Below are 16,505 nucleotides of genomic sequence, written 5' to 3'. Positions count from 1 at the left end.
TTATTTTTAATTTTCATATCAGGCAATTAAGGGCGATTAAATGGCGCCTTCCCTGGGCGATTTAAGGGCGGATATAGCGGCAAAAAAATGACGGCGGCAAATCGCCCAAATGTTGCATATAAAATAGCCCCCTTATTGCCAGCAATTTGCTGGCAAATTGTAGGGCAATTAGCGCATCCGAGTTGGCAAATAGCCCCCCGCTAGCCAGCAACTTGCCCGTTTTGACTGGGATCCAGAAGGATTCAGCGAAGGCGAGATGGTATAGGTGTTCACATTCGCTATATTTGAGTGTGTTGGTTTGTTGCTAGTGAAATTAATCATGGCGCCCCAGTACCGCGAAGCACATAATTAACAAACTGACCAATCGAAACGAAGCTTGTAAGCACGTGGTGAAAATAAGTATGGCGTCCGGGATCGCAAAAGCGCAAATGTTTACATCACTAACCAATCAGAATGAAGTATGGGACGTGCACGTGCTTTTGTGTTCTCCTTCATGTCTTCTTGTTTGCTCGAAAAAAGTGACAGTCGACGCACACTTATAAAAAAATGTGGACACCTGTACACCTCGCAGCGAGCGTCGTTATTTTCCTCGTTGAACACACTAATACAGTTACAGATTGTCAAGTACTCTATACAGTGTAAAATAACAGATTTTCCAGGGATGCCAGGTGACATTTTGAAAAATCTGTGCGCGGCCCGTTTAAAAATCTGTGCCTATCTGTGTAACGGAAAACGTACAAATGGTGCTGAACACAAGAATTAAGCGCATGGTAAAAAATTTAAAAATCTCGACAAACATATGATTACGGCGTAAAAGCCAACTGTCAAAATTCTGTTCGAAAGGAAATTCCGGACAAACCTAACACAGTTCAACGCAGTTTATGAAAGAGAAAACTTTTCTCTTTTGTTTGCTACCAACATCTGTGATTAGTGAATGACGGTTTGTCCAGAATTTCCGCTCAAAGTGAATTATGACAGTTGGCTTTTAAGCCGTAATCATATGTTTGTCGAGAATTTAGGAATCTGTGCTAATCCATGCATTGTAGAAAAAAGCTGTGGCAATCTGTGCATAATAACAGAAAACTGGAAATCTGTGCAGTTTTTGCAATCTGTGCAGCATATTGAAAATCTGTGAAACACAGATAAATCTGTGCGCCAGGTGCATCCCTGAGATTTTCCAACTCAAGCTCAACTTAAATTCTCGCGTTTTTTTTGAAAAGGGCCAATAAGCATGCTGTCAATGTCCACTTTGAGAGAAAGTTATAGACAAAAACGATTAATCGCCGATTATTGTGCTTTTCACCGAAGATTAGCATGCGATCAATTCAAAATGGCGAAATAATTGAAAATATACCCTGTTTGCTCCATCCGTCCAGTCTAGAACAAACATCAAGAAATATATAGGCCCTGTTGGTCAGGAATCAGACGGTCATGAATTGACAGTTCATGGATTTATTCACCCCTTATACCTGTTGAGCGCCTGTTGGAAATCCTCGCGGTTTTTGGAAACGGGCCAATAAGCATACTGTCAAAATTCACTTTGAGAGGTGATTTTGGACAAACCATTAATCACCGATTATATATTACAACAGCAGACGAAAGAGAAAACTTTTCTCTTTCATAAAATGTTAACATCCATTCTCGGCGATCTACGGTTTGCCCGGAATTTTCTCGCAAGGTGAATTTTGACAGCATGCTTATTGGCCGTTTACAAAAAACACCCGAGAATTATTTGCTACTATTGTTTGGTACCCACTTAATTTATTGCTTAGTGTGCCTTTTTGATTCCTACATCGATTCCTTTGCATACTCCTAAGTTTTTTCTTGGGTCAAGACCAATAGTCGTTCGAAAACTGTTCATATAAAGATTAATTAAATTTATATTTTTGTAACTTTGCGGAATTGAACAGGTTAAATCTTAAAAATGGCGGTTTCGCAATCTTGTGGCAATCTTGTCGCTATCTTATTTCTTCGCTATTTTTGCTAATTTCCAGTGAGAACCACAGTATAAATCACAGCAGTAAACGAAAGAGAAAACTTTTCTGTTTCATAAAACGTTAACATCCAATCTCGATAAGTTACGGTTTGTCTGGAATTTTCTCCCAAAGTGAATTTTGACAGTATGCTTATTGGCTGACTCGGATGCGCTAATAGACCTTTCTCGTCCGACCTAACCCCCTTTTTTCTTATTTTTATTCAAAATACTACACATTTTTAAGAATATTTCCGCTGAAATGAGACTTTTTAGAGCTATCGTGATTTTTTAATGATTTTTTTAAATTTGAAAAATGCAAGAATGTTGAGTATTTTTTCACCATTGCAAGAATGGTGTGACTCAAAATATGTGTTTGGGCAGCACTGTTTTGTATATTTTTCCTTGGCTTCCTGGCAACGCGGCAAATGAAGTGGTGAGTCGCGGTACAAAGTTCATTGGTTATGTCAAAGAGAATAGGAAAAGAGACGAATAGTGTGAAGCCAAAAATACCTTATTGAGCAGACCAATCGTGCAATGTAAATAAACATTACTCATGCCTGAGTTGGAGGAGATAAGTATTGTAAATCTATCAAAAAAAAATTTGAATTTTCGTCAGAATTTAGTGCAATCGTGATTGTAAGGTGCATTCTAGAGTCTATGTATGAGTAAAAACAAGTTTTAGAATTATTTCATCTCTTTGTTTCGAAATGCACATCGTTTGATAAACAAATCCAACGATCGACAAAAGGTTTGTTTTCAAAATATAATAGGAGTCATTTAAAGTGCTGCCTTTGGAAACGGTTGCCAAATTCTAGTGTTGAAATCATCGTAAAGGGAGTGTTGCCGTTTTGACTGATTTTCACTCTGCGTCTCTTTCACTATTCTCTTTGGGTTATGTAAACAAACTAAAGTGAACCTCTCGGTGGAGAACGTTGCACGGTAATGTTTAACCTCACTTTTTTGACAGTTCAAAGAGATTGTTTACATGATCTTGGAATTTTTGTTGATTCGATCATAGTATGAGAAACTTGGTTTGGTTCGCTGCCAAATGTTAACACTTTCCCAACAAGGTCACTCAGCTGTATTTTTTAATTGATGTCGGCATCATACATTGTCCCGTGAAATTTAACATTTTTACTTTTCTTGTACATGATTCATTGAAGAAGCAAGGAATTTCTAGCCAAACATTTGAAAAAGGCCTACTGCCAAATGCAAACAAATCGAATTTTGATGTTCTCTATTAAAATCCTGGGACAGAACCTGTGGATAGATGTTTTCTTTTTCTTTTTTCTGTTCATTTTATCTCTTGTCTTGCATAGTGGCTTTCTTCCTCACATATTTTAAATGGACTGGCTACATTTGACAGTCCCCCCTGACTGCATTTGACGGTTCCCTTTGGCTGCATTTGACAGCTCCCCCTGGCTACAATTGACATTAGGTTTTTTCGTATCCACACGTTCCATCCCAGTTAAAAACTATCTATCTGGCCACGTACATAAACATAACGCAACAATGGATTATGAAGAATTTTGATAATGATTTTATAACAAATTATAAAAGAGCCTGGCTGATATAAAAGTCCTAACTAGCAATACACTTATTATAAAATGATTATAAAGGATTATTGTAACTGATTCCAAAAGGATTATAAAGGCAGTGAAATACGTACTCAATGAATTAAGGGGTGTGACTGATGTAAACAATATGCGCAATCAAACTAAATAAAACAGTATTCAATTTTTAAATAGAATTATAATGAATTCGACCAAAACTTCTTTTGCCTTTTTCTCATTTTCAAATGTTTGGGTAGAATTTAGATTATTTTATCGTTGTTGCGATCAATTTCGTTTGGTTTGTTTTGTTCACAATGTTAGTCGCAGAGCATTTTGGTGATCTATGGCAATTGATGACCTTTACACCCCATACTAGGTCTGCTCCTGTTGCAGCTGTTTCGCCCTGTCCGGCACCGAGTCAACCGATGGTCCAACCTGCGCCTCACTCGTCTGTCGCTATGTCAATGGCAGGGACTTGGAAGGCCAACATTTCAGCTACGGTTGGTGGTGTTGCTGCAACCGGTTTGCCTTCGGCCACGTTGGACATTCGGCTAACGGGAATATTCAGCGATTCCGATTCGAAGGAAGCAGCGCCAGTAGCAGACTGCTTCGGTTCAGCAATACGCTCCGGTATCGGACGAAGCTAACGCTCCGACAGGACGAAGGTTTCAACGAGGGGCTCAGGCATAAATAGCAGAGTCCTTGCACTTCCTGCTTGTCGAGTGAACAATTCCGACGAAACCACTGCCGCTCTCGCCAAGTTTGATCACCGTAATAAGTGCGACGTCAGCGGTATAGTGCCAGGATTAGTCGAGAACAGTGCCAGGACTGACTTGCCAACAGCTACAAGATTAAATAGCAATGCGATTTTAAAGTGACCATAGTATAACGTAGAGGCTTTAGCCAGATGATTTATTCAGCAGAATAAGATAGCAAAATTACCCAAAACATAAGACCTGGCTGCCGAAGTGAATACACACATATCATCACCTACAGAGGCAAGCAATATTGGAACGCAGCGAAATTCCTCACAATGAATTGATCTCGTTAGGTGAAATTCCAGGAAGTACAATTTTCATAGCACAATTTAGTCGATCGAAATTGTAGTCCTCAGTCGAGAGAAAGACTGATAGAGTAGCAGCAGCTAGGAATTTTCTTTCGAAAGCTAGCAGCGGTTTCGCGTATCCTGCGCTAAGTAGAGAGCGTTAAGACAGATTTTCAAAACATGTCAAGTGCTATCAGATGAGAAAAAACGTCGCATCTATGACCAGTACGACAAGGACGGTTTGCTGACCAACGGTTCCGTCCGGTACCACCATAACACACGGCACCGGTGACACATATATATTCACAACATACTAATTACTTATCCTTCCGAAAAAGTAAATAAATTGACTATGCAATTTATCATTCGCTGCCTAGTTATTTCCTGCCAATTTGAGCAAGACAGCAGTTGCAGAAAGCTTTATTGCGGTGCAAAAATTATGGCAACTCGGGATATAATATAAATTTACATATAATTTCTCCTCCCTGATATCACAGAGAACAGACATCCATGATCGAATAAAAATATTTAAAAAACGTGTGTAAACATTTGAATTAATATACGATAAACACTAGCGCCGCCAAACCAACTTATCTCAACTATCCGTCAAATCCATTCCGGAACCGGTTCGAAATCCTAAATGGATTCAGTATGGATTCTTGCTCAAAGAAAACAACCGATTCCGACTCTATCGGTTGATGCATTTTAACTGGAATTCATGCTGGAAGTCCGAACCGGTTCCGGACTAGTTTGACTGGGTAGAGAAATAACCGCTGTCAATTCTGTCGAACTCAGCCACAAAAAACATGACGACAGTAGCGCACCTGGTTTGGATATCCCAACTACCTTCGAAACCGTTAGAGATTTTACACAAGTTGAATGCTGAAGATGGACGTCTGTTCTCTGTGCTGATATTCTTCCAGAATGTATAATGCTCTGCATTCTTATCACTCCTATCCAATCCTTCTTACTCCTTATCGTCAGTGCCGAGCACTGTTTTGCATTTGCCGGCTAAATCAACGACAATGCGATAATCGTCAATCGACGAAACTTTTGCTGTAATGGAACTTGAACACGAATAATAAATGATTGTTTCCATTCGAAAGCGATAACCTTGTTGTCCTCATGTTTGCAGCTATCATACGCTGGTAGGCATTCTGACCAACGGAAACGTTTTTCGGTATGGACATTGAACGATCATTTCAACAACTTATCATCGACCGAATTCGTTACCTATAAAGTTCAGGTAAACTTCACCACCTAAAAATGAGTAATAAATCGGATCATCTTGTTAGGACTTAACCCACGAGCAAACAAACAAATGTGTACAAATCCTTATCCATCATCCAGAAAGCAATCGTTTTATAGCCCAATGCTTGATCTTACGATTCAGCATATGCCACCGGGTTTTGCATCCAGCGCCGATTGGTCAATGTATGTATGGGGTGACATTACGCATCTCGAAACGAAAGGTTTATTGTATTCAAGCTTGTGTGAAAAGGTCGATTCGAATTGGTTGCATAATGTGGCACCAGGTTCCCATTGTTCCAATCCTCATCCCTCTTGAGTTGATAGTCTTTCAAAGAGCATCGAAAGTATTCAAGAAATGTAAATTTTAAAAGTCCATGTAAACAAGTCTTAGGTAAACAAGCACACTGAACTGTCAGAAAAGTGAGGTTATACATTTTCATGCAATGCTCTATGTTTTTGACAGGTATATGAATGAATCATTTCAGCATCAGTGATGACAGGTCTATTCAAACAATAGCCTGCAGTGAAAATATAAAAGTCTGCAGATTGCTACAAAAATCTTCAATAAATTTGACATAGAAATGTAGTATGTATATATTTTAAATTATCAAAAATGTTGAAGGCTTGTGTGTAAATTGGCTGTCATAGGCTTTGTTCTGCTAAATATTTGTAATCTGCAAAACATCTGCAGTGAAAATGCAAAATCTGCAGATTTACTAATATATATGCAGATCTGGCATCCTTTTAGTATTCCCCACAGGAAATTCATCCAAATGGTGTAAAAATGCGGGGAAACACGGCAAGATAGGTATTCAGAATATGGGGTTAAATGAGCAGCTTGCACTATTTTTGATTTTTTCAATAGTTAGAAGTACCAAATCATCGCGGCAATCGGCAGTAACGAATTGGGGATAAAAAAGGAAGCATCCTATCATATAAAATTTTTTGACGAGAAAGGTCTATTGACCTTCAATTTGCCAGCAAATAGACGTTTCTCGTCAAAAAATTTTATATGCAGAACAGCTTCCGTTTTCATCGCTGGATCGATTCTGAATATTGTCACGTTAATTTGGTGTCTCTAACTATTGAAAAAATCAAAAATTCTTCGAACTGCCCATTTTACTCTGTATTCCCCTGTCCTATTTTACCTCGATTCTCCATACTTTTACACCATTTGGATGAACTAACAACTAACTAAGTAAACTAACAAAGGAAAACAATTTTTATTCAATGCAGCTCTGCATCCAGAATTTCGTTCTACGGTTTGTTTCAAAATGATTTGACTACTGCTAACCTGCAATATAACTCTTTGATGTGGCGTTTTGAAATGAGCGTGTAGCACCTTCTAGATAGGACAATAAAGAACATCAAAAAATGGCATTTAAAACTCAATTAAACCTGTTTTTCGTGTGGGATAAAACTTGCTTACTTGCCCTCATATGGTAATGGGCCATAATATTGCACATAAAGGTCGAAAAGTTGATTCAAATTATTGAGATGTATGCAAGAGAAACATGGCGGCCTTTTACACTGTTTTCATTTGGCTTCAGGATGCAGCCATTTCTGCAATGACAGGTACTAACGTCTTAGACCGGACTAAACTCAGGCCTAAAATCAAAGATAATACCGTGTGGCGGTACCAACTAGCTTCAAGCTTACCGCTATGAGAGTGCTAAAAGGTAAACCACTATTTGATGGGGATTTAAATGGTCACCTGAGTATAATAAAGAAACTCAAACTAAACCCTATCTTGACTACAGCTCAAGATAAAATGGAGGCTAAACGAAACCTCGATATCTCATATGAGGTCCACATAGTGGATCGTCAAATATGGGATGTAGGGGGTCCTATACTACCTCAAGGTACAATATCATTCTATACGGATGGTTCTAAAATGGGTGAGCTGACTGGCTCGGGAGTCTACGGACTGGCAGAAACAACAACGAATGCAACAGAATATAAAAAGTTTCGTTCCAATACGGTAAAAAAGATATACAAGGTGCAGGTCCCCCTTAACTAGAAACTTTGACTTACGAATGAATTTAATATTTCATGCTGTTTAATGTAATGTTTTGGTTGTCACTTTTTTTTTATTCAATACGTTTATTTGAGAAGGCACGTTTGCGTTAGCTTAAAGGTGCCATTTTTTTCTTTGTTTTACATGTTTCTTAAAACTAGGGTGTTACACATTTCTATATAGTTTTGAGATTTTTGAGATTATTGGGGCAATTAATTATTAACTAAGCGGAACATTTTACAAACATATTAAAACTAGAAATAACTAGAGGGAGTGATTCAATTTTATTAAGATTAGGGGGGATTAATTAGGGCTTGGTTGTCACTTATTACCCTTCAGCGTAATTAGATAATAATCATTCCTCGCACACTTTTATATTATTCCCAAGTTCACAATAGACCTTGCTGACCGATCAACCGTTTTAACCTGTCGAGATTTTTGAAAAAATGCAAAATTTCACAATTCGATTTTTCCGTATTTTACGCATAAAAATTGAACACCAATTTACGACGATTTTCGTTCGACAGCTCAATTTTTCTAACTTAACTTCTCTTACAGAATGAACTGGATGTGTTACCATTAGTATAAAAGTGGTACTTCACTTTGTAGAAACAGTTTTTACGATTTGTGTAGTGTATCGCATCCACCGTAAAATTGTTCGGATTCTGCTCCTCACACGATCCACTAGTGCAAACGTCAATAAATTATCCAACAATCGAAAACATATAGGTAATTATCGATTTTTTTAGATGCAGGTTTGTGTACCGATGAATGAAAATCCAAGCCAAACCGGGTGCCCTGTAAGCGAAACAACCTTGGGTTTTCTAAGATCGACCGAAAAATAACCAGCTGCCAACCCGAACACAGTATGCAGATATTGAAAACACGTTATGGAAATTTATTTGTTGAACCGCACCAGTACAAAGCTGATGTTCATCGCCATTTCACATCCAAGTCGCACGAGACGAGCGCGCCGTGCTGGTGCTGCGATGGGGATACATGAAACTCGCACTAGGCCTAATGCGATGAGAACGGGAAAAATGCGACACATCAGATTATTTTGCGAGGGTGCATATGCGGTGCGTATTCTCGTGAGAAAAGCAAAAGCACATAGCATCCCGAGCAGAAGAAAATAACTTTAGAATGCCAAATTCAGGTATACTATTACCAATACTTGAACACCACAATAAGGTATTAAGGAGCCTTGCATAAGAGGTAAAATACCTGAAATAATAACTGAGACATGTACTACGAATAACTAGTTGATAATGAAACGAGTTATTGTAATACCTGAGTAATAACAAAACTAAATAACAAAATTCACTGTATAGAGGTATTTAATAAGGTATTGATGTGGTATTTGTAAAATCACTGGAATACATAAATAATAGTAATATAAAGTATTAATACCTCATTGAGGTATTAAGCAGGTATTGAAGAATTTTCTTCAATACCTGCTTAATACATCACTGAGGTATTAATAATGAATTAATACCAGGTTTTGGTATGATACCAGAAAATAGTATGCTCGGGTTATTGGCCAGTTATTTCCTCCTGGTCGGGATGCGCTGGGCCGTTTTTGTGAGCATGAGAGTAATAATATCGCGCGCAAAAATTAATAGCGCGCGTGCATCATGTCTGGTTACAAATTAAAATGGCTATTAATTGGTCGGTGGATGGGCCGTGCACGGTATATGGGTGGACCAGCGCAATGTGCTCCCCATTGAGTTCCTGTCATCCGAGACTTTTCCTCTAATCTTTTTTCAAAAAATTGATCGTACACAATTCCAATATTAATTGCAATATCATTAGAACGGTTAGCAGTACTTCTCTTCAAACATAAGCGCAACTCCACGGGTCACACATCCATATGCACATGCCTACTGCACATTCTTACACGAAACCAACCCTTCGAATATTATTATATACATTTACTACACAATATTACAGACTAAGTACAAAATCTTTAAACGTAACATAAAATTGCGGTGTCAAACTTCAACCCGCTGTCATATATTGATATTTCGATTTATTTCTAGCACAACAATTACTAATAAAGGAGTGATACTTTTCTTGACACAGTAAATAAACTAGTCTCCCGGTTAATATTGTTATTATTGAATTCAATCCTTCATTTTATTATACATATTGCTTGTGGCACCAAAAACTGGATTCGAGCCATACTGCGCACTTAACATTCTTCTAATAAACTCTTCTCATAGACTGGTTGGTTCGACCGGCCTGTCTATGCGAGTACCATCTCTATCACTTGAAATACATGTATTTTGACAGCTCGCTGTTTTCAGTAGCAGTTTGATCACTCACACTGTAAAAGTGCGGAGTTAGGGGGAAGTGAGCAATTCAATTAATTTTTTGCACGTATATGTTTTGCCACTTTCCTCACATGTTGATATGCACATGCCGCTCACAAGTTTGGATTAGGAAATGTCGTTGCAGAAAGAATTCTTTGCCACATAACTCTCCATTATGTGACCGTTAATGTGAATATTTCTGTGCCTGTTCAAACAATTGTTCACCCAGTGTGAGTTATCACATGTTGCTCAAGCAGATACTTCAGAATGAATCCTTTGTCGCATATCTCGCATTTATGCGTTCATTCATTAGTGTGCATCTTTTTGTGCGAAGTTAAGGCACTCTGATGCGTAAATGATTTGTCACATATATCGCATTTGTATAGCCGCTCGCCAGTGTGAGTTAACATATGTCGCTCAAGCGGACTCTTCTGAACGAATCCTTTGCTACATATCACGCATTTGAACGGCAACTCGCCATTGTGAGTTACCACATGTTGCTTCAGGTGAATCTTCTGAATGAATTCTTTGCCACATATCTCGCATTTATGTGGTCGTTCATTACTGTGCATCTTTCTGTGCACAGTTAAGACACTCTGATGGGTAAATGATTTGCCACATACACCACATTTGTACTGCCGCTCGCCAGTGTGAGTTACCACATGTTGGTTCAGGTGAATCTTCTGAATGAATTCTTTGCCACATATCTCGCATTTATGTGGTCGTTCATTACTATGCATCTTTCTGTGCACAGTTAAGATACTCTGATGGGTAAATGATTTGCCACATACATCACATTTGTACTGCCGCTCGCCAGTGTGAGATACCACATGTTGCTCAAGCTGATGCTTCTGAAGGAAACCTTTGTCACATATCTCGCATTTATGCGGTCGTTCATTACTGTGCAACTTTCTGTGCAAAGTTAAGGTACTCTGACGGTTAAATGATTTTCTACATATATCACATTTATACGGCCAATCGCCAGTGTGAGCTACCACATGTAGCTTTAAGTAACTCTTCTCATAAAATGATTCGCCACAGATATTACATTTAAACGGCCGTTCGCCAGTGTGGGTTAACATATGACGCTCAAGCAAACACTTCTGAACGAATCCTTTACTACATATCTCGCATTTGTACGGCCACTGGCTAGTGTGAGTCAGCATATGTTGCTCAAACTGATACTTTCGAATGAATCCTTTTCCACATATCTCGCATTTATGTGGTCGTTCATTACTGTGTATCTTTCTGTGCACAGTTAAGATATCCTGACGGGCAAATGATTTGTCACACATGTGACATTTGTACGGCCGCTCGCCAGTGTGTGTTATCACATGTTGCTTCAGGTGTTTCTTCTGAATGAATCCTTTGCCACATACCTCGCATTTATGCGGTCGTTCATCACTGTGAATTTTTCTGTGCCTGTTCAAAATATTCTCCTCATTAAATGGTTTGCCACAAATATCACATTTGTGCAACCACTCGCCAGTGTGAGTTAACATATGTCGCTCAAGCAGACACTTTTGAACGAATCCTTTGCCACATATCTCGCATTTATACAGCCGCTCGTCAGTATCGGTTAACACAGGTGGCCCCAGGAGACGATTCCGAAGGGATTCTTGTGCACATACGTCAGTGTCGGTTCGCTTCCGTTGCTTCGAAGACATGTCCATCTGATCCATGAACTTCCAATGTGAATCCGATAATATTGAACGATCGCTGTTAGTACCAACGCTAAAATAATGTAAAAAAATGAACATTTACTTGCATGAAACAATAGGTTTGTTCCAGAAGTACTCCGGAGCATACAGAGAGAAAGTCGCTTCTGTATTCAGCTCTTCTCTTTTTGCTGGAAATAAAAAGGAGTAAGTTTTTTGCTCTGGAGCATGAAGTGAGTTCTGGAACAAACCTAATTTTATCCATCAGACTTGTGTTGTCAATATCAATAAACACCTTCTGTTCCCGCTCCCCTCCCTGCAGCGACGCAACCGAGCGCAGCGCTTAATTTGACGATGACGGTTCCACTGACAGTACAGTACAAGTCAAGATTCCGCGCAGTTTTTCACAACCTCAGTATTATCCAGTTATCGGTTCTCTAACGATCGTTAAAGTAGTAACTAGTATTTTCTAAAGCGAGAGTGTTAGTATCATTCAATGTTACTTAGGTTCTATTTTTTTTTCTCTAGAATTAGATTTTGGAAACCTACCGTATCGTGATCGGTGGATTTGTTTTGCAAATTATGTGCATATCAACTCCAATAGACGAATTAATTCGGAAACTAGTTTGTAATAATAAATACACCCTACATTACACATTATAACCATGATTTAAAATACTGGCAAAAATTTGAATTTCTCTATGGATGTGCAATGCTTATCCCCTCCAAGTAGACCACTAGTAATGTTTATTTGCGTTGTTCAACTGGTTTACTCAATACGGTATTTTTGGCGCACTATTCGCCTCTCTCCCAATTAGCCTGTGCACACTCTGTCAAAAACATGCGGACGAGCATGGTCAGGCGATTTAAAAAGTTTGACGTTTGACTCAACTCGCCTGTGCCCCTAGGAAATGCAATTTGCGAATGCGATTTAAAGGCAATTTCAATACTTAAGGCCTATTTACACCCTCGGTGAAAATGAACGTGAATTCGATGTGCACCAAATTGTTTTTTCCAATATCTCACTTATTAGTATATAGAAATTGATGAAACTGGAACTAAACGATAGTACATTAATATACTTAGCGAATCCATGCACGACTATTCGATGTAATTGAATCAATGCAATAATATTCATATTCCCCGATAATTTTAAATATTCCACGGTGAAATATGTTCGCAAAAAATATGTCCTTGAAAAATCGTTAGAGCATTCCGTATTAACATATTTGTATTTGATATGATCATGAAAACTTTGACTTTTTATATAATGCTTGTTATTTTGATAAATACTGAGTATAATGAATCCTGGTTTTCGGTATTCGTTGGCTATGCTGTAATCACATGCTGTGCTGCAAATAACTCAGTTTGTTTACATTTGTCACTAAGGACCATTTGAATCAGCACTCTTGATTTGGTAAAAAATCCACCCGATTTAACCTCAATCTCACACTAACACAACTGCACATGGATCAGTCAATGGATTGCCTAATAATTAATTATTATCCGTTGACGCTCAACACAAGCCGTTGTTTATTTACATATCATACCCATTTGGTGAAATTATTGCCTCAAGTACAGTATCGCTAGCCCTTTCAGTAGTTTCCTTCTCCATCTTAATTGAGGTCAAAAATCCATTCACATACTCCATGAAACTCAATGTTTATTCTAAGTATAAATTCAATTTGCTCGCTCGTTAAGGAAACTAATTTTTGGTGTCGTTTCGTTTTGACAAGAGACGATGTATAAAGATAGAGACGCACGGAATAAAATGAAATAAAGAAAACCAGCCTCCTGTCAAGGACGACGTCTCTGTACAGCCAGCATCACTGCCATGAAAATCAAAACATAAATTTTGAATCGAATGTTTATAAGCTGTAATTAGTTACTAAATGTTGATTTTCTGAATAAGATGGTATTATATCATCCCACAAGATGCAAAACGTCGTGTGGAATGCTTGAATATCGTGTATAGTGCCGAACATAATTCTTTGTTTGGGGCTTTATAGCTATAACGCCCCATATATGTTGGTCGCTGTCAAACCCCATATGATGGTATAGGGTTGCCAGGAGGCTGAAGAAAACAATCAAAGGCGATGTTTTAAATATACCCATTCAAGCTCAGCCGGAAACGAACTGGAATTCTGGCTGGGTCCAGTCCGCATTCCGGCTCCAGTGACACAACCGATTCTAGTTAGAACCGGTTGTCACTGGAGCCGGAATGCGAACTGGAACCAGCCAGAATTCCAGTTCATTTCCGGCTGAACTTTACTGGGTAAAGACACGCGGAGAGAAAAACAGTAAATTTGCCTGCACAGTACCAGCGATGCCAAATGTGAAGACATTTGAAAGGTTGTGACGACAGGTTTTTCAGCTTGAAGACAAATTTTTTCGGATGTCTGACTGATTTCTGGCTCAAAATTAAAAACCGGTTCAGAATCCTGGTCGCATACAGCGATTCTCCACCTGATTAAACCTCATTTGGAAAAATTCCACCCGATTTAACCTCAACCTCTCATTAAAACAACTACAAAATCAATTGTTTTGATTCTGGTGTATACCTGTAAAATGGGCCAAATAAAAACAAATCCAAAAAAATCCTCTATCGTAGTTTCATCGCGATAAATTATTTTTGTTTCTTTTAGCCAGCGAAACAATGGCCATTCTTGGCCGGTGTATTTTCACTAACTAGGGTACCGACCTAATTTGGACCCTTACATATATTTGCCTAGAATATGCCCATTGGCATCACCTCATCGTGTTATTGTGAAATGGTTGAATAGTACCCATTGTTAGAAACAAAAAGTACCCATTTTTTGACAGCTCGAATAACTTCCGAAAATGGGCGATTTGTATTTTGACACATCTTTCATTAGGGCCTAAGTCGCAATGTACTCAAATGTAGAAAAACTAATTTGAATATTCTACGATGCTTTTCTAAATGTAGCTTTTATTGTAGATATAAATTATTTTATGACAGTGTTTGTCCTAAAGCATCTATGGTTAAACCTTATAATAAAATCATGAAGAATTCTTTTCCTGTATGTTTTTAGTTGGCAGAAACTAAAATAATGCATACGCCCAATTTGATTTCCAGTCGTGATTTCGCCCATCAGAATTCGTCGTTTGCAAAAAGACTATATCGTGAAATGATTTTCAGAAGGGCGCGCTAAAGGGGTAAACTAGGTTTGTTCCAGTACCAGGAGAAATTGGAAGTACTCCGGAGCAAACCAGCCTGGGGACAACTTGACTGCTTGTTTCATATATGTACCACTAATTTGATGGTGGCGCTAGTATGCCTTCTCCGTACGAGTACCACGCACAATGAAACGAAATAGTTTCAAGAGAAAAGCGTGTTTCGTTACGTGTTATGAACGCCGTCAATGCAGCAAGAACAACATTTAGAAAAAGCGTATTCCAAAATGTGGATGAAGAAAACAATTATTAGAGAATAAATTTATCACTAACTGGAAACTGTCAGCAAGGTACATAAATCTTATTAATAATTTTAATTGGAAGTCGTTGTTTTTTTTGTTTTATTGTTGTGTGAAGTGTGTAATCGGTAAATCATTTGTGCTTTTTGCCCGAGAAATATGAATGAAAATCATTTTGGCCAATGAAAGTAAATCACCAAGCCTAACAATTCGAGAACATTTGACATCTTGTTTCAAATTAATTAAGAACGTTAAGAATTCTAGAATTTTGTTTGGGAATATAAACGAAATATGTCGGATTTTCTACATAGTCAGCAAAATTGGTTTTGGATTGAATTTGTGCGCTTTTACCAGAATTCTGGCAGCAAACCGGTAGTGCCCGGTTTTAGAATGCTGCCAGGAATAGGGGCCATGCATAAATAACTCAGCATTTTGGGGGGTAGGGAGGGTGTACCAAATTTGTGACGAAGTGTGACGAGGGGGAGGGTAGGGTCAGAAGTTGTGCGACGTAGCATTAAGTTTAAAACCCATTGTTTAGAGAAAACAATTTAATGATCCTCCATTATTCCATTATTATAAATTTAAATTCAAACAAGTTACTTTTGATGCGGTTTTTCACGAGGTAAATTTTACGATTCGCGGAATTACAAGTTTACAAAAATACGAAAAGATTTTGAATGCGGATTTAACGTGCTACATTAGTTAGTTAATGTTGCTAACTATTAGACTTAGTTTGGGAGCTAAATTAAATTTTCACTTTGTATTCAACCAAACAAAATTTAGTAATTTAGATGAACGTATGCTTCTTAGAATCATTGGTAGCTGCAGGATTGTGAACTGAGAGAACTTCTCTTTATGCTCCCCTTATAAAATTCCAATCAAAACAATCAACACTATATTTGTGATGAAATGGGCTTATTTTGCACGCAATTTGCTGTTATAATGAAAATGTTGATAAAAGTCGTCAAACATTTTGAAAGGACATGTATTTAAAATAATTGAAAAACATGTAATTTTTTTTCATCACCCGGGCGCTTTGCATGGGACGAGGGGAAGGGGGTAGGTAAATGCTACGTTATTTACGAGGGGGAAAAAGCTACGTCATTTGTGTACGGCCCCATATACAATTATGTTCGACTCTTGCCAGAGTTTTATTCGACTTTTGCAATAATTCTGTCCAAAAGATTTTGCGATGGTTTTGATACGGATTCCTTCATAATTCATTTCGCATATTACTCAGCTCCAGCCCGACAGAAAACT

General features: G+C 38.2%; 2 protein-coding genes across 7 annotated transcripts in view; both read right to left on the bottom strand.

The window, feature by feature from the left end:
* LOC131691481 (zinc finger protein 208-like) overlaps positions 1–13,458 on the bottom strand; it is a 58,390-nt gene extending 44,932 nt beyond the window's left edge. The window contains exons 1-2 of one of the 2 annotated variants that reach the window (XM_058977903.1): positions 13,353–13,458; positions 13,105–13,299 (exon numbers count right to left, since the gene is read on the bottom strand). The gene's annotated coding sequence lies outside the window, so the exon portion shown is untranslated. The remainder of the gene's footprint in view (positions 1–13,104; positions 13,300–13,352) is intronic. The other variant, XM_058977904.1, reaches the window with a different exon arrangement.
* On the bottom strand, positions 9,689–13,501 carry LOC131691486 (zinc finger protein 728-like). Of its 5 annotated transcripts, none has more exons than XM_058977916.1 (3): positions 12,063–13,078; positions 11,918–12,002; positions 9,689–11,838 (listed from the first exon to the last, which is right to left on the bottom strand). In XM_058977916.1, exons 1-3 carry the CDS (start codon positions 12,074–12,076, stop codon positions 10,456–10,458), a joined length of 1,482 nt encoding a protein of 493 aa, XP_058833899.1. In that variant the 5' UTR covers positions 12,077–13,078; the 3' UTR covers positions 9,689–10,455. The 5 variants fall into 5 exon arrangements, with proteins under 5 accessions (XP_058833899.1, XP_058833897.1, XP_058833898.1 ...); XM_058977914.1 differs by having other exon boundaries at positions 11,918–12,280; positions 12,361–13,078; XM_058977915.1 differs by lacking the exons at positions 11,918–12,002; positions 12,063–13,078 and adding an exon at positions 13,362–13,501 and having other exon boundaries at positions 9,689–11,887.
* Positions 13,502–16,505: the final 3,004 nt, after the last annotated feature.

This window comes from Topomyia yanbarensis, chromosome 3, assembly GCF_030247195.1.
Source record: "Topomyia yanbarensis strain Yona2022 chromosome 3, ASM3024719v1, whole genome shotgun sequence".
In the NCBI taxonomy this organism is placed as follows: Eukaryota; Metazoa; Arthropoda; class Insecta; order Diptera; family Culicidae; genus Topomyia; species Topomyia yanbarensis.
The sequence above is the reverse complement of the archived record's forward strand: the minus strand, read 5'-3'. Positions and strand labels throughout refer to the sequence as shown.